The sequence below is a fragment of the Podarcis melisellensis genome (genome assembly GCF_964234715.1).
Source record: "Podarcis melisellensis genome assembly, chromosome: 2".
In the NCBI taxonomy this organism is placed as follows: domain Eukaryota; kingdom Metazoa; phylum Chordata; class Lepidosauria; order Squamata; family Lacertidae; genus Podarcis; species Podarcis melisellensis.
Window position 1 is genome coordinate 56,599,864 of NC_138529.1, and position 19,101 is coordinate 56,618,964.

The 19,101-nt window shown below is 41.3% G+C and overlaps 1 protein-coding gene across 2 annotated transcripts; it reads right to left on the reverse strand.

The window, feature by feature from the left end:
- Window positions 1-2,180: 2,180 nt before the first annotated feature.
- On the reverse strand, window positions 2,181-17,835 carry PPP2CA (protein phosphatase 2 catalytic subunit alpha). Of its 2 annotated transcripts, XM_081894478.1 has the most exons (8): window positions 17,399-17,549; window positions 14,098-14,227; window positions 6,826-7,035; window positions 6,030-6,203; window positions 5,767-5,856; window positions 4,993-5,154; window positions 4,127-4,245; window positions 2,181-2,917 (listed from the first exon to the last, which is right to left on the reverse strand). In XM_081894478.1, the coding sequence occupies exons 3-8, from the start codon at window positions 6,940-6,942 to the stop codon at window positions 2,845-2,847; spliced, it is 735 nt and encodes a 244-aa protein (XP_081750604.1). In that variant the 5' UTR covers window positions 6,943-7,035; window positions 14,098-14,227; window positions 17,399-17,549; the 3' UTR covers window positions 2,181-2,844. The 2 variants fall into 2 exon arrangements, with proteins under 2 accessions (XP_081750604.1, XP_081750603.1); XM_081894477.1 differs by lacking the exon at window positions 14,098-14,227 and having other exon boundaries at window positions 17,399-17,835.
- Between the last annotated feature and the right edge of the window lie 1,266 nt (window positions 17,836-19,101).

Sequence of the window (19,101 nt, forward strand, 5' to 3'; positions counted from 1 at the left end):
CACACATAACTGATTATCACATAGACATTTTTGCTTGTTTCTAACTTTGTTTTTGTGATCAGCAGTACATTCCATACACACAGTCCTCCTGTCTATTGTATGTATGTACACACACAAAAAGATGACTGTAATAAAATATACCTGAAAACTTGTCGAGTACCCTTTGTATTCAAACCTTATAGCAGCTTTAGCTGAAGCAAGCAATTAACAATAGTAAGGGCTGTTTTTCAAGGAAATCCCACTGCTTGGAATTAAGAAAATGGAGAGCTGCTTTTGGATAACTCAGCTCAGTGCTTTACAGCAAAATTAACATCAAATTGGTTACCTTTTAATATATAAAAGGTATTTTCTTGTGTACTGAAGCCACAATTCGTACTCTTCTTTAGCAATCCAGGTATGCTGAGATTTATTATTATAAACCAAGTATGTTGCTATTAAATACCAAGCCAAAAGTTTTCATAATAAACCTGCAGGACTGATATATTGCAGCCGTTTTTGTGGACTTCTGTTCCTTAACCATGCAATTACAGTAGTTTTGTTTTTTTACGAATAGCCTCCTTCCCATCTGCACCAAAAAAAGGGAGGGAGCAGCTATGCAGCTGTTGCTTGATATAACCGTGAGAATCTGAGCTGCATTTCTAATAATACTGTGGGAGTATTGTTTCTGTTAGTATATTATCTAGTTTTGTGATTTAAAAAAACCTGTGTTTTTATATTGTAAATGCACTGTGATCCTCAGAATAAGGTATAGAAACTTAATAACAACCACCTGGAAACTCAAGATGTGATAAATACAGCACAGGAACAAAGTAACAAATAGACTCTTGTTTGTGTGATTCACATGAGGCCCTGACCCCATAATTGTCACACATAGGACCTTCAGCTGAGCTTGCCAAACCATTTTGTTCAGGACACAGGACTGCAAAATCACTGTGGGCAGTTTCAGTGGGAGAAGCCAGTTAGATGTGCTTCAAATGCAATACAATGGTACATTGGTTCTCAAACTTAATCCGTTCCGGAAGTCCGTTTGACTCCCGAAACAGTCAGAAAATCAAGGCCCGGCTTCTGATTGGCTGCAGGAGCTTCCTGCAGTCAAGCAGAAACCACATTGGATGTTCGGGTTCCAAAAAAACGGAAAGCTTACTTCTGGGTTTGTAGCATTCGGGTTCCAATTTGTTTGGGAGCCAAGCCGTTCAAGAACCAAAGTACCACTGTTCTGGAGTTGCTGCTCTCCCCATGTTATACTAGGATAGTCTCAATTAAACTTCCATCTTAGTAAAGAATGGAAACATTTTCCCCTTTGAAACCCATGTGCTGTATGGAAACCAAATTGCTCAAGTGCTTGGACTATGGTAAGATCAGGAAGTAAATTTAATCCACTGACATAATGCAGTATTCAGTCCTTAATATTATGAACTTGTTCCTCACCTCCAACCTCAAAGAAATGAGAATTACTACAGTGCATGAAGTGCAGCTACATAGAGACAAAAGTGACTGAGGGATATACTGAATGACACCCTGGCCTTCATTTTACAAGTTTCAATTTCTCTCTTTCCTCTTACTGACTCCATAACAGTAGGCATAGTCAAGGCTACTGCTACTCTTTTGCTTACAAAGTAGATTTCAACAAGATTTCAACAAGATCAGTACTGAGAATATATTATGGTCATTTAAGACTGTAGTGTGATATCCAATACTAGTCATAGAGCAGACTCATTGAAATCAATGAACTTAAGTCTACTTATTTCAATTGTTATACTCCAAATATGACTTTGTTGGACATCATCTACAGCCTGTTCAAAACAAGGCTTAAATGCAAGTTAGTAATCCTAGAAGTTTCTTCCAACTGAAAGGGCTAGAATGAAATATTAGACAGTCTTTCTGTTAAAATGACAATTTCATAAACGTAATTTAATAAATAAAGTGAAAAAATGCTAATAGGTGAATAACAACTCAAAGCCATATTGCTATCAAAATGTAGGACTTCTTTTCACATGCATTTGCTCTCTGAGAAAATTTAAGTGAATTTATGATCTGAACATCGACTCCCAGTACATTGCTCCTGACTTCATTCAGCATAATCTGGATTCTGCATAGGTTCAAAGAGACATAAAAGCTACTTTTTATTAAACACAACATGGTATGAACCTGCAATATATTTAAAAGTCAACTATCTTCCATTATTAGTTCACAAGTTTATTATGAAAAAATGCTGCAACACTCTTCTGCAGCAACATCTTACAGAAAAAAACCTGTTCTGTTCAAAATAACTCACTATGATGGACAAGTACACGGGACATTATATAGAGGGAAGTGTGAGGGAAGAATGTGGGGGAAACCAAGTGCAGACAAAACAACCATACAATTAAATTAAACAGTTTTCCCTGGAAAAAAAATCAGAACACAAATAAGAAAATCGGTCTTGGTACTTATTTAAAATGTTCATTAAGCTTCAATGATAGTTTGCTATCCTTATCTACAGTCATGCTGGAAAGCTATAGCTAAATGGAAAGTTAATTGTTTTCACAAGGTGTTAAATGTCTACATCTTAATATTTGCAGTCTCCCAGAGAAAGCAAAAGTAACTACAAGTAGAGCTATGCCAGAAACTGGTTTCTTGACCAACAGTGTTGCTTCAGCATGCAATGAACTGGTTCATTCTAAAGTGGTCACAGTCGCTGACAGACAAGAGGCTTTGTATTTCAATATGGCACATCTTTTGGTCCATGTGAAAACAGGTTTCAATGTTAAATGTTTTCTGACATTTTGGAGTTACTGTTGCTCTTCCCATATCCTTTAGGTCAACACATGGTTCATGGCAATACTGTACAAGTGTAAAATCTCGTTACAGGAAGTAGTCTGGGGTGCGACGAGTAACATGTGGTTCACCTCTGCGTGGCGCTGGATCAAACTGCAAACTGAAAAAAACCCAACACTTTTAATCAATATTTATGTGGTTTGTGATATCCAGCTAAAACACAGCAGACCCACTGAAATCAGTACACTTACATACACAGAATTCTGTTTGACTACTCAGGGATAACATTAGATATCAGCCATAGCTTTTAAATTCTCTACATTATTCCAATTCATTCTGCGATCAAGATTGTGGCTGTGTTTTCTTTACACTTCTAGATGTAGAAGACATCAGCTATCTCTAGAATGCATGTAATATCCGTCAGTATTAACGTGTAGTTATATTCTACCAAGCTCTTCCTTTAGATCAACAAATGGAGGATCAGTGAAAAACTGACATAGCACTTGAATATAATATTTAACTGTGCTCCTTTGGGAGGAACAGCAAGATATAAATTTAATAGACAAACTTCAGAAGCATTGCAATTTCCAGAGCTACACCTTGATAGAGACTGCAGAAAGATGAAATTATAGAGGAAGAGCCTGCCATTCATCTAGGAGTTCAATTAAAAATGTATGCAGCCCACCCTACTGTCTTATGGGCTAAGTAAGGTGACAGTGATAAGAATATAGATCCTTTGCTCAAAAGAAAGTCTTGCTGTATCTTAAGGATAAATTAGAGAATGCATACTGTTGCAAAGAACAAAAGGAAACATCTCTTCAAATACCATTTTAAATAGAGGAATTCAGCTTTACTTCCCCCAAAACTGACAACCAAGAGAGGCTATTACTAAACTCCCAAAGCAACTTCCTGAATCATTGGGACTTTATTTAATAATAATAATAATAAATGTAAGAAGAAGCAGCAGCAGGTGCCCAGTATTACAATTTGTTACCCATAAGGTTAGTTTTATACTCAGAAGCCTGTTTAGGGAAGTTTTTAATATTTGATGTTTTATTCTGTTTTTAATCTGCTGGGAGTCACCCGGAGTGGCTGGGGAAACCCAGCCAGATGGGCGGGGTATAAATAAAAAATTATTATTATAAATTATTACTACAAATTAGCAGTTACAATTATATAGTAAAGCAAATTATAACCAAAAAAGCCCACACACAGTATTCCACAACCACCCACATTTTTCCAAGTATACAATCAGGTAAGATTTGTCAACTTTACTCATCTTTAACAGCCAGATAAGGCAATTTATGAACAGCAAATTATAAATGACATGTTTTGTTAGTTCTCATAGGAAAAATCTTTAAGCACTTACAATGAATATTTTAGAGTATCATCAAGTTCCATGATTGCAGCTTGGTTACCACACCGGTAGCAATAATTTGGAGCACTGAAAATGGTTACTACATTCCGATCATGACACCAATTGTAACCCTGAGGAGGGGAAAAAAAGCACACAGATGCACATCATTGTATCATGTCTCTCTACAGGGAGGGTAGTAACCTATAGTGGACAGAGCATCAGAATAAGATAAACAATTTATTACTCTAAATTACCACTTTTAGCCATTCATGTAAGAACTGACAACATAGGAACTTCCTATACAAAATCATATAAATTGATCTAACCCATTCTTATCAGCTTTGAAGCTGCTCTCCAGGATCTCAGGCCTTCCCAATCATTCTATCAAATACCTTTTTAACTAGAGTTAACAAGGATTAAACCTGGAAGCTTCTACATATAATAAACCAGCAATACCAATCAACAACGGCTTCTTCCTAATGAAACTGATCAATGTCAGCCTTAGCTGTCCATCTGTAGAGATAGAAAGCCCTTAGGGTTGAATATGCAGAAATAAAAGAGATTCAGTATATAAAATCCTAGTGTCAGAGTTTAAATAATTGTACTGCGGTAATTTGTCATGGAATGACACAGTAAAATACAGGTCTAGGTGACAGGAGTCACTTACAGTGGAATAACAGAATCACAAGCCATTTTCATGGCAATAATTATGCCTTCAAGTCTATCCTGCAAGCTCATTTTTTAACAAAAGGACAAGATATACAAGTTACTTTGCCACCACAGGCTTAACATGCCTTTATTTGTATGCCAAAGCAATCTGGTTATGCAGGGAGATTTTCACCTCAAGAAAGGAAACAACATAAAAGTCTGGGGCTTACCTCCATTACCAACTGATGAGCTCTTGAGACCAGTGTAAGGCCATTAGCATGGTTGAAGGTTTCTGAAATATCTTGTCCAAAAGTATAACCAGCACCTCGAGGAGAAATGCCCCAACCGCCACGATCATCTGGGTCTGACCACAGCAAATCACACATTGGACCCTAGGAAACATTTCAGCATCATTACATAGCCAAAAACAACAACAACCCCACCCTGAAGAGGGCTAATACAGTACCAAATTCTTAAGAAGAAATGTTTGAAGAGTAGCTGAATGACTACATTAACATGGTACTTTGAACCAATTTATTTGTTCCCCAAACCACCTGCACTGAGCTCTGTGGGGGAAAGAAGCATGCTCAACACTATGTTCCCATAGTTTTGCTAGGCAAAAACAAGATTATACTCTGCAGCATCTGAATACAGAATTGGTGATGCAGATGATATTCAGTGCAAAAGATGGTCCTCCCAACTTTTAAGAGTTATGTGGACCCCTAGTTTGCCTACTCTTAAGTTGAAGAACAAGCTACTTAGAGATGTGTCATTTGTAATTAGCAACAAATTTCCACCTTTCAACTAAGATTTAAGTGCTGCTTGTAGTTTTATTGTTTGGATAAGGGAACAGGACAAGCAGTGCAAACCTTTTGGAGTTAGAGATCATGTGGAAAAATAAGGTTTACTTTAACAACAGACTCATAACGCAGAAGAGGATTTGGGCATTAGTATGATTTCACACACTAACACAGCACAGGAATTGTAACACAAATTATAGTTACCTCATGTGGAACTTCTTGCAGACGATCAAGTGCTCTGATGTGATCCAGTGTATCTATAGATGGGGAAAGACCTCCATGTAGACAGAAAATCTGAAAGATAAATTCATTTGTTGGGACATGAATTAGATCCAAATACTATAGCTACAAGTGTTTTTCAAAGTTACAGTTTCTCTAGGAAGAAAATCTGATAAAAAGGTAACAGATCTTCCACTCCGGCTTCCTTCTCTGCTAATATTAGGAACACATCAGTATTTTCAACATACCTGTCCGTCCACCAAGGCAGTTAGAGGAAGATAGTCAAAAAGGTCTGTGAAGTATTTCCAGACATTTGCATTTCCATATTTCCTTAAACATTCATCATAGAAGCCATATACTTGTGTGATCTGTCTGCTTTCATGGTTCCCTCGAAGAATAGTGATGCGTTCACGATAACGGACCTATAAAACAAGATAGCTACTGTGACTAAACCAAGTATGTACTTCTCCAGCATTTCTATGAGCAGAAGTAAGCTGTAATTTATGGAGATATTATTAATTATTATTATTATTATTATTATTATTATTATTATTATTATTATTATTATTATCATTATCATCATCATCATCATCTTTGTACCCTGCCCATCCAAATAGGTTGCCCCAGCCACTCAAAAACATCTTAATACAGACATCACATTTTAATAAAACCTATTTAATTTTGTGGTATATTTTCTGTGGTATAGTATATTTTTGCAGGATAAATCCCAAAGTTAACTTGGAGAGAGATTCTTTTTCAGGTCTGGAATGAACTTCTCTATCCGCTTCTGATGGAGATACAGACCCAAGAACACTTGGGTCTGAACACTTGGGTTTGAACAGATCTCTAAAGCAAACCATTTAATATGTAGTCTCTTTGGGCAATACAATTGTGTTACCTCCAACATCATTTTTTCATTAGTGTACAACCTCCAACCCCAATGACTCAGTCATTATAATGTTCATCAGTACTGTAAGTCTTACAGCAATTCAGACTATACAGGCATTATATATTTCAATACCAACATTCATTTTAAAATATTACCTTGAGAGCTACCAGAAGTGTTACGGTTTCAACAGAGTAATATCCCCTGTCAACATAATCCCCCATAAATAAGTAATTTGTGTCTGGTGATTTTCCTCCAATTCTGAAAAGTTCCATGAGATCATGAAATTGTCCATGGACATCTCCACAAACTGTGACTGGACACCGTACTTCTTGCACATTTGATTCTTTTGTCAAGATTTCTTTAGCCTGCAGCAGGGGGGGAAATAGCTTTACATTAATTTGCAGAAATAATACTTGTTCATTTATTTTAAAGCATTCCACCTGCTCACCTTTCTTTAGTTACAAATATAAGTGCCAGGTAATACATTTGAGACACACATTCCTGGAAGCAAGTTCTCCTGAATTAAGTGACCCAACTTCAGGAATGAAATTCTTAGATCTGGGTCCACAGGTGTCAGGCACACATGGTTCAGACTGGCAGTTTAATAGAAAGTGTAGCAGTGGAGTAGAAGAAGGGGACATAACAGAGATTGCAAGAGAGGAGAAAATGGAGCAGTCAGGGGGTCACATAAAAGAGAAAATGAGTGCCAGACAGAATACACAGACAAGTTGGATCTAGCAACAGATCCTCTTGAAATTGCCTCCCCCCCCCCAGTGTTCACCACCAAATCACAGGTCCTGTTTCCATTGGCTAAGCCGTTTTTTTTAATGGAGCTGGTGCTTTCCAGACCTTCCATGGCACAATACAGACCCTTGTGAATTCTTAATTTTAAAGGACCCCCTCAAAACTTCAACGCCTCTGTACAGTGAAGTATTATATGATTTGTAAGTGGTTTTGCTGTCATACTACGTACATATCAAAGATGGATCCACAAGGATCCATGCCTAGGATATGTGGATGGGTGGGTGGGTGGTGTTGGCAAGCACCAGTTTTTTGGTAAGCACCAGTGATTTTTGATGCATAGTCTAAAACAGTAAGTGTTAATTCCCCATCTTAGATATTCATCAGTGTGCTAAAATGCAATGCAATGCATTTCTCTTAACCAAATCCACAAAGAAAACTCTTCCGCATGCAAAGAAGAGTTCCACTTGCAGCTGGCTCATTTGTATGGTTGTTTCTATCTTGTGCTTAGGATCAGCACAATAGAAACCCTGGTCAGCCACACTACTGCAGCACAATATAAGCAATACAGTGGTACCTCGGGTTACGAACTTAATTTTGTTCCGGAAGTCCGTTCTTAACTAGAGACACGCTTTTGCTAATTTGGCCTCCCACTGCTAGCATGCAATTTACGTTCTCATCCTGGCGCAAAGTTCTCAACCCGAGGTACTACTTCCGGGTTAGCAGAGTTTGTAAGCCGAAGTGTTTATAACCCGAAGTGTTTGTAACCAAAAGTACCACTGTATTTTAAAATCATGAAATCATAGCTGACAAAGATTTTTTCTTTTAAGAAGATACAAGATTTCATGAAGGAAACTCCATTAACAATGGTTCATCCAATTCTTTAAAAAACCAATGCAGCCAGTGTACCTAGGAATAAACTTGCAACCAGATCTTATGTTCCATGTACTGTATAAGGGAATTATTTTTAGGACAGCAATCTCCAATGAAATAAATGAGGAAACAATTCCAGATGGGGGAGCTCCAAGCATGCACTTTACTCAGAATAAATTGCTGGGTTAGGTGAAGCAGCAATCTTCTGGGAACCCTAACTTTCTGGGCCTCAAGTTGCAGAAAAGCCTTAATTTGACCACAAAAGGTTACAACATCCTCAATGACCCTAATGAGTCATACTTTGATAGAAGCCAGGACCCTAACAGACTACCCAATAGTACAATATGATTAAACACCTTACCACAATCCTATACAGTGGAACCTCGGGTTAAGTTCTGGAGGTCTGTTCTTAACCTGAAACTGTTCTTAACCTAAAGCACCACTTTAGCTATAATGGGGTCTCCCGATGCAGCCGCTGCACGATTTCTGTTCCCATCCTGAAGCAAAGTTCTTAACCCGAGGTACTATTTCTGGGTTAGTGGAATCTATAACCTGAAGCGTCTGTAACCCGAGGTACCACTGTACTGTACTGAAAATACTTGTTGACAAACTAATGATCTTTGGTACTTGTTCTTTTATACATCAGCAGATAAACACTAGTGTTCTATCTAATTACTTAATTCATATTACCTAGTTTTTTACTTAAGATTATCCAGTTTTCCAGTTTCTTTTTCTGATGAGCTCAATCCCATGTGTATAATTACTGTCAGACAATGGGACGCGGGTGGCGCTGTGGGTTAAACGACAGAGCCTAGGACTTGCCGATCAGAAGGTCGGCGGTTCAAATCCCCACAATGGGGTGAGCTCCCGTTGCTCAGTCCCTGCTCAAAGTGCAAGTAGATAAATAGGTACTGCTCCGGCAGGAAGGTAAACAGAGTTTCCATGCGCTGCTCTGGTTCGCCAGAAGCAGCTTAGTCATGCTGGCCACATGACCCGGAAGCTGTACACCGGCTCCCTCGGCCAGGAAAGTGAGATGAGCACCGCAACCCCAGAGTCGTCTGCGACTGGACCTAACAGTCAGGGGTCTCTTTACCTTTAACGCTGCACTACATGAACCAACAGTCTGATTCAGTATAAAAGGAAGCTCCCTATGTTCCTAGTGCTATATTCCCACTTTGAAAAAAGAAGTGGCACTGAAAGTATTGCTTTCTTGTAGCATTTTTACCATGTGAAAATGGGTATGCAGTAAATATCATAAATGATTTATCTGCCCAGAAGCTATCCAGAAAATTGTAATGTAAGAGTTGTTCAGGCTGACATAAATGCTTTCCAGCACTTTGTTAAAAGAAACTCCATCAATGAAATACACATTCAGAGCTCAAGTTTTACTTGGCTTCTCTCTCTAAACATTGTATTGCTTTGGATCAAAAGGCAGAATGAGTAGCACTACTCAAAGGTACTAGATGACACTATGCTCCAAGGCACACTCAGGCTCATCAACCGGAGAATCACTACTATTTATTTTCTCCCAGTTGTACAAGTGCCGCCACCAAACCTCCCTATACCACCATAACCATCATGGCACATATCAGGCTCAATTTTTTTGAAGGGAATAGCCTACAACTTCTGTGCCACTGCTGGTGACGGTGTCACAAAAGGTTGAAACCGCAATAATTTTTACAACCTCCTGTTAGACCTGGGCCAAAAGAACAATGTTGGGACAAAGGAAGAAGTGTTCAAGCAGCAGAAATTCACTTGCCATAATGGACTAGGATTCCTCCAGTCCTGACTATTCAAATTCCAGGCTTCATGCAGTAACAATGCCTCTACCTCATTAGACAAATCCACTCATTGATGAGTTTTCTAGAATATTCTGAACTGAATTTTTTCCAGAAAATCTTGTTCTGCCCTACCAACTGAGATTCAATTAAACATGCTAAAAGGGTATTTACATTTAATATACGATAGATTAATTTTAAATGCTGCATGAAGGTCTCAAATCTTTTCCAACAGCTAAGAGAGGCAGAAGTGAATGTACAATATTGTTTTATGTGATCCCACTGAGATCCCAAGATAAAATTTTGCTGGTAGCTCTTAGAAATATTAAATAGCCAATATAATTTTTTGGAAATTTTAAATCATTTTTTATTCACTTTTTAAATTTTTCAATATTGTAATTGAAATTTTAAAGTAAGTCCATCATGTGATATATTGTATTCAAGTCCATGAAGTTCTGAAAAGATTGATGTTTTTGGTTTTGATGTATCTCTATTCTGGACCAAGCTTTTAAGGTTTATGTGTAGTCCGGCGAGGCCAAAATTGTCATTTTTTTGGGAATTTCAAACCCTTCTAACTCACAAACGGGATGAGATAAATAATGAAAATTTTAGATTTAAACTTAGTTTTGATCATTCAACAAGAGTACAAAATATTAAGAAAATTGGATGACATGAGGTAAAAAAAGTTGGATCACTTGATATGGAATGACCCGGAAGATATGGTACTGAGCCATCTCCATCAATCTATTTCTAAATAATCCTTTATATGCAATAGTCCAGGACATACTGTTTTCCAAAGCTGCCACATCCATAACAAGACCTGAATCATGAATAATTTTCTTCCATTTTAAAGAAAAGCCTTCCTACAGTCCAAAGGCCTTGAGCCAATTCACTTAGTGACTCAACTGTGGACTCCTGAATGACCTTAACTTGGGTGGATATTCTGAAGTGCTTGTTGGTCAGGATCTCTATATTCACGGAATTAAATACAGAACCTGTGATGCAAACAAGTCCTGCAGCCACCAAATCTGTCTCTCTACTCCCTGAGGACACTTCACTTACACCCTATTGTCCATTTTCTCATACACACCTCCCATGAACCATTTATATGGGTTCAAGAAAGGTGAACAATGAGGAAAACCCTGTCAATACATTTAATATTTTCCTGAGATCCTACTGGGGGTTGAACAACAATCTGCAGGAATGGCCATGTTCTCCAATCATATCTCCCACCAAGTATGTGTGTCTTTTAGCATTAGTGGAAATATTAATATTGGTCACCAATATTGAAAAGAAGAGTGAGAAAGAACTTATCTTCTTGAAGGCAGGCACTCCTTCAAAGTCAAACATACCTTTCCTGCTAAACAGAAGTTTAGCACATTCATTCTCAGAGGGATGAGGCTTGATAATTCAGAGTATTTTTATGAACTTTAGCTTGCATTTTAGTGTTTCCCAACATCAAACATTACTTGGGGACCTGTCCTGGTTGAGTATAGAAATCAGTATTTCACACTGTTTACCAAGCAAAAGCTATCTCTATGCTATCATACCAACTATGGAACTCTCAAGATTGATGAATAATCCTTTGGTAACATTTGTTAAAAGCCTGGGAGCTCCACGACCAGATCAGAAATGTTGTTTCTGCCACTTCCAGTAGTCTCATCTCTAATGTTAACTTCTCTAAAAACTAAAGGAGAGGGAATAGAGGCCCTACATACATTTTCTAAACCACATCCATCAGCTTTGTATTCTTGTTATAAAAAAGCACGCGAAGACATTCTGTTGTTGCGTCCATAACCTAGGTTTAAGGTGCCATTGAGCTCCTAGCTTTCATATCTCAGTTTCTAGCACTGGGTACACCCTAGAAGACTTAGGCCTGCTTAGCTTCAGCAAGCTGGTGGCCTCATGAATCTTCAGACTATACTTTTTTAAGACAAAAAGCAAATTATTTCTCTTTTAAGAATTTTCTTGAACCGCATTGGGTACCGTTGATGTTTTTTCTACAGCTGTAATTGATCTACTCTTTGACAACTGCTCACCATCACATCTCCAATACTTTTCAACGTTTACATGAAATGCTGAGAGAAGTCATCCAAGGGTTCACCAGTATGTCAATGACATCCAACTCTACTTCTCATTTTTATCATTGTTACGTGAAGCACTCAAGTGTTGAACCAGTAAGATGGTGATAGCTAGATGAGTGCACATAAATAGAAACTTGATCCTAACAAAATAGAGGTGCTGTGGGTACATAGCTTGTCTGCTCAGGAGAGTCTAATCAGTTCTAGACATCATTACACGCCCATTATGGATCAGGCTTGCTGTCGGGAGTGCTCCTAGATCCAGCTCTGTCATTGGAGGCCCAAGTAGCTTTTGTGACACACAGCATTTTTCATCAAGCCAATGCTGATACGCCTGCTGTGGCCAATCCTAGATTGGCCTAGACCAGAGCTTTTCAACCTTTTTGGGTCCACAGCGCCCTTGGCCAACTACATTCTTTCCTCACACCCCTGAGGAGCTCAGTAGCCTCAGCAGCCCAGAGCCAGCAGCCCCTCACCCCTTTCCAAACACCCTCCCTTGTAGAGTGTTCTCTCAGCCTCCTTTCCTCTTGGGAGTCCTCTGGGCAGCCGCTGCTGCCACTCCTGGTCTTGTGTACTGCCCACCCTGCCCCAAAGAGATGTGCCTCCTCACACTGCCCCACAGGGGCCTGGGAAGCACCCTCTGGCCAGCCTCGCAGGAACCATTCGCCTAGGGAGCTTGTAGCCAGGGCTGCTGCAACAAATAGCCACCACAAGCCTTTGAGAAGCAGAGATGCAAGAGGGCATCAGAGAAGGGAGGGAAGGAAAGAAAGAGGGACAGAGGCCTGTGGTGCCCGCGGCACCCCGACCATCATTCAAAGCACCCCAGGATGCCACAGCACACTGGTTGAAAAACACTGCCCTAGACAGTTATCCATGCTTGGGGGGAGGGGCTCAGACTGTTAAAGTGCTATGCATGGGGCTACCTCTGAACACTGACCAGAAGCTATAGTTTAGCCACTAGATTGTTAACTTGGGGTAATATAACATGAGTCAACATGGATTTCAGCCATATAAGTACAGTTCTTAGGATGCAGCCTATTGCACTTCTCACAATGAGGTCACAAGGAAAAGGTTTTGATTGTTGCTAAAACTGGTTAAATAATAAAGTTTTTACCACTGGCTATTCACTACCCTATCTTCTGCCAGGCTGGATGAGAGCTTGTGCCTGCAAAAGTAAATCAGTTGAATTGTGTTCCTAAAAAATTATGCAGGCTAACAAGATCCAAATTTACCTCCCCAATACTTTCTCTTTCAGATAGACAATCTTTCAACTTTAATGGCAGTCTCCAACCCAACATCACAGAAAACAGAGCCACATTCTCTGCTGTAGCCATCAAAACCAGCCCAAAATTATTAGAGGCATTCAAAATGTCTGCATTTTTAACTATTTCTGATTGTTAATTAATGTTGTTATATTCTCTTAAAAGATATAGTTTGTGTGCATGTATGCTGTTTTTTGCTCTGCTACTGTTGCATTGATAACCCTATGCTGTATTTTATGTTTATAGTCTGCAGACCAAATGAAGTGGAACTTGCTAGCTTAAAACAATGGTCAAAAAGCTTCATTAATTCTTATGAGAATACTGTATTATAAACTCCTTTCCAGCAGGTTCCTATTAGCATTCAGTTTAGTTCTGAGTTTTAGGTCCAGTTCTTGATTGCTTTTCTATTACTGAAGTACTTGAACTAAAAAGGCAATTAGGACCAGCTACAGCTTTGGAGATCGGTGAAAAGCAAGAAGCTTGGAGAAGGCGGGTTGGTTTCTCTTGCTATCAACCTATCAAATAGGAAGGAGCAGCATGCAGAAGAAGTATTTTTGTATATTTCCAATATCTGTGTCAGTGGGTGATATTTCCTGCTGTCATTTCTGTAAGAGTCCAACAGGCAAAACCATATAACAAAGCAAATTTTATCTAGTTACCTCAAAACACCCCAGTTACTTATCTAGACTCACCTCTTAGGCACTTTGCCTTAGATTTCTGACTGTTCTTTACACTAAAGGTGATTCCTCCTACACCCATCTGTTATTCTTTGACTTGACTGCAATATATGCTGATTATACTGAAAGTGATCTTTTCTTCTCTCTGCAGAATAAAAAATTTTTCAAGCACACTCTTACCTATCAATAAGAAATGTATTTCTAAATGATAATAAAGCACTTCTCCCTAAATGTTTGTTTTCCACCAAACAAACCTGTTTATTGAGAAGCCTACCTTCCAGACCAACTGAAATTTCAACAATTTATAGGTGCCAAACTATGTTCCTTAGAAGCTGTGTGGCCATACACATTTCACTTAAACAGAGAAATCATTCCCCACTAATAACAAACTCAGGTGGCTTACGCAAACAGGATAACAGAAATGGGACCACAAGAGGAAGGTATCAGAAAAGTCAGGCACAGAGGTTTTCAGAAATACCCCCCAAAATTAAGGGGGCAACCTAAAAAATAGCCCCATGAGCACTGGGCATGCTCTACCTGCCATCACATAATATTAAATGCTAATTGGAAAAGCAAAAGATGCGGAAGACAAAATGCAATGCTCTGCTTGGAGGGAGGAAATTGGTGGCTGGAGGACACACACAAATTTTATTAGTGCTCTCACTTTGGTTCACCAATGCACATTCCTTATTTGTTTGGGAGAAATTAAAGTGACTTATTGGGGGGGGGGGGGGGAACTAGGGTAAACCAGAGGGAAAAGATTTTATTTCTGTACTTTTCACAAGCTGACAGCTAGTTCTGCCCCAGAAGCCTTGTCAACCATGAAATATGGTTAACAACAAAAAACTGAAGTATGTTTCTAGTGCCACAGTTAACAAACTTCCCTTGATACTAACTTTAAGAAGCACTCCAGATAACAAGGGATAATAAAAAGAAAAGCTAAAAATGCCAAGACAACTCTTTCAACCATTACTTATGTTTTCACATTGGCACCAGTCATTTGAAGGAAGAACATCTATGAGACTTCCATGCATTTCAATTTTCTTGTATTTCAGCACAGTAAAGACATGTTTATAAACTACTGCATAGTTGCAAAAACTTCTTTGTCTCATACCCTAGTCACATCCACCTCGGCAGCAGAAAATGCTGCAAAAAGTGAATGAATTTACAATCTACAAATTAAATGCATGTTGCGCCCACAAGTTACCATGTCTAGTACAGCTCTGTGTCACTGCTTGCTCTCGTCAGACTGCCCCAGGTTACATACATACAGTAGGAAACTGGGTAGCTCCAGGAATGTAAAGGAAGAGTTTGCTTGCCATTTTAGAAACCAAACCAGTTAAGACCACAAAAAATCCAATTTTCCCAGACTGAAGAAATAAGTGACTCCACATACTAGCATTTCACAATACACACACCAAAGCTATGGACATCTGATTCTTCTGGGTACTTTGCACAGGACAAATGGACTCACACTGTAAACAGCAACTGACAGCACAAGGTTGAATTCAACAGGCAGAAGCTGGGGAGAGGAAGAGTAGCACAGGACTTTTGTCTTTGTACATTAGTATGAGGCCATACTGTATGATATATTCTGCTTCCCAAATCATTACAGTCTGAACAGCAGTGAATTCCCACAATTCTATTTTCTGTATAGATAGCACTGGAATACTGTAGACTTGATTCCGACTTCATATGGGACTATAATATGCTACCACAGCAACTAAGTTGTACAGAAACAAGAACCCCAATAGTTAACTTGGTCAACATGGCACATGTTCAACATGTTGCTAATTAGCAATACTTTTACAAGCAGTTTTACACCTCAACCCCAAGCAGAGGCATTTAAAAGTGCCTTACACAGATGCCAATGAAACCTGCAACTAAGTGTGCTCGGGCGAACTGCCACACAAGAAAATACAGTAAGCAGAAATAAATTCTAAGAATTCTAATGAAAACTTGTCAGTCCAGTGTACTAGTAACTACCCTGATTATGTAAACTTCCAATAATAAAATTTACCTGAAATATACTAGGAAATTCAAACCTTCATATCTTAACATGCCAGGTCAATGTGATGTCATTTAGTATTTGGCATACTTGCATTGAGGCAAGTTTGTCAATCCCTTCCCCATAAAAAAAATCATTATGTCCATGGAATTAAATATAGCATTGAATTTTTTTAAAGTACTAAGGTGAAATAATTTGACAATAATTATTCAATTACTGCATTCAACAATACAAAACAACCCTACACAAAGACACAAAAACCCCCTACTTTGCCACTTTTATCCCCCTTATTCTCCCCCTCTCTCCTTATTAACTATTCCCAACTGCTACCCATTCATGCTTAACCACCCAGATAGTGTAGAAGTGACCAGATCTCCCCTTCCCTAACGCAAAGCAACAGAACAAGGCTTGGTGGTAAGAGAGACCCAAACAAAAAAGTGTGCCTGTGCAAAGTACATTGACGTCTTGTCAAGATTTTCTTTTCGCCAGGATCTTGCTGCCGCCCCCCACAGAAAGAGAAAGCTTTGCCCGCTAAGAAGCACAAGGGGGTTTCTATCAGCACAGTAATGCACTGTGTATTTTCAGCGAAAGGCGCCATTTTAAGAGTCAGCGGAAAAAAGGAGGAGCGGAGGAACTAGATAGAGAAGCGGTCGATGCGACAGGGGGCGCAGGGCTGTCGGGGGGGGGGGACGGATCCTCTCGTCCGGTCATGGGGCAAAATACCCGCTTCCAGATCGGGAGGGGGGTGGGAGGCTGGATGCTGGAGAGGGGAGGCAGCGCTGGCAGCGGCCTTTCCCCTCCAAAGACCGCACCTGCCCGAGGGACACACCCCGCTCGCTGCCCGCCCTTCCTGCCCCCTTCAGCGGAGTCCCCACGACTAGTAGCAGCTGGAGGCGAAGCCGCTATTCATCCACCATGGGGCTCCCCCCTCCCCACAATCCCCATCCGTCTTTGGCCTTTCCGGCCCTTCCACCGCGACGGTGCCTCTTGCGCCAATTGCAGAACCCCTGCGCTGGGATGGGGGGGCTCTCCTGCCCCCATCTCGCTCCTCACCCCAAAGGTCGCCTAAGCAGACCTTCCTCCCTCGCCTCGCCTCTCTCCCTCCGAGGAAGGACCCCCACCCCCGCTCTCCTCGCTCCCTCCCTCCACCTGAGCACCCTTCCCAGGTGAACGTCCCCCGGCACCCCAAGGGCCTCCCTCCCTTTCCAGGCAGCGGCCTCGCTCTCCCGCCTCCCCTCGTCCCTTCTGCCGCCGCCCCCGGCAGGGTCGTCCTCCCCCCCCGTCCCCCTCGGAGGCGCCACTACCTACCTTCTCGCAGAGGCTCTTCACCTGGCCCTCGGAGAGCTGCTTGCACTCGTTCAGCTGCTCCACCCACTGGTCGAGCTCCTTGGTGAAGACCTTCTCCTCCATCCTCGCTGCTCGCCCAGCCGCCGCCGCCGCCGCTCTTTCCCCCGCTTCCTCCTCCTCCCTTCCTCCCTTCTTCTGCCTCTCGCCGGCACCCGCCGCCCCAGCCCAGCCCCCGCCGCCGTCCTCCTCCTCCTCCCCCTCCCCCTCCGCACAGAGACTGCGCTGCCTCTCGCTGGGAAAGAAACGACGGGCGGAGGGGCAGGGAAGGAGAGAGAGAGGCAGGAAAGGCCGGATCCGTCCCTCAGAGGCGGCGAGAGGGGCAGCAGCAATGTGGCGGAGGCTACTCGGAAGCTCGCTGGTTCTCTCCCCTCCGTGTAATGGCTGCCGCGCCTTGACGTCACCCGGCCACGGTTCCCACCCTCCTCCTCCTCCTCCTCGGAATAGGCAAAAGGGAAGAGCCTCGCGCCTGCTCGAGAAGAGGAGTTGCGCATGCGCCAGGGGGCCTCTCTACGGGTGGTTGTAATAGCGAGGGAGGGTGGGGCCGCCTTAAGGAACCTGCGCGCGCCGCTGGGAGCAGGCGCAGAAGTGCCAGGCGTCGGTGCTTACCGTCGCCTATTGCACGTTCCTCGGGGCGGGGGCATCGTAGGATTCTGGGGCGGGCGGGGCGAGTTTATTTGACAAGCAGGGTGATTTGGGGAGGAGAGGAGAGACCGCTAAAAATTTAAATCCATAGGGTCACCATAGAAACGCAGGGTTTGTTTTTTTATTTTTGCTGAGCGCTGGCTCCATGGAGGGTTGCTAAGAAGAGAACTTCTTAGCAAGTTTGGCGCACCCCCTATTTACTGCTCCTGCCTAGTGATTTCCTCCTCTCATATTGTGGGCAGGGCGGCCAGGGATTGGTGGTGGTGTCTAGGAGCAGACACGCACCGCCCTCACGAAGGGCAGTCAGGGACTCCGTTCTGTTCCTTGCATTCATAGAATTGTAGAGTTGAAAGAGACTCCGAGGCTCGTCTGGTCCAACCCCTTGCAGTGCAGGCATCTCAACTGAAGCATCCATGACAGATGGCCATCCAAGCTCTGCTTACAAACCTCCAACAAAGGAGAGTCCACCACCATCCGAGGGAGTCTGTTGCACTGTCAAACAGCTCTTACTGTTGGAAAGTTCTTGGGTAAAAGACAACTCGTATCCTGTTGGTTTTCCAGCTCTTTTAACCCAGCAGTTTTCGTTCTTCAAAAGTCAAGCAAGATTCCATTGGAAACATCAGACTGTAAAATCTGTTTGTCTGAACAATGTTGATGTAAATGATGTATCTAAGGCCCTAGATATGAGACTCCGCACAAGTACTGGCTGCTCTATGAATATCAGGTGGTGTTTGTAAAATATATATGTACTGATCAGGCCAAAAGAGAACTTTTCTTGATATAATTGCAGTTGCTGAGAAGCATTATTTCCTATCAATACTAGTCACTTCCCTAGATGCTTGAAAGACCTGTTTTACCTGCTGTACATTCTTGCAGAATTTGCTATAGCAAAAATGCTTCCTACAGGAATCCAACTTGCTGCATAATCACCAATGGCTATTTCTTACCACACCATTGGTTCTACTTTATGGCACGATATTTGAGGGGTGTTCGCATGTTACATTCAACAAGTGTACAATCCA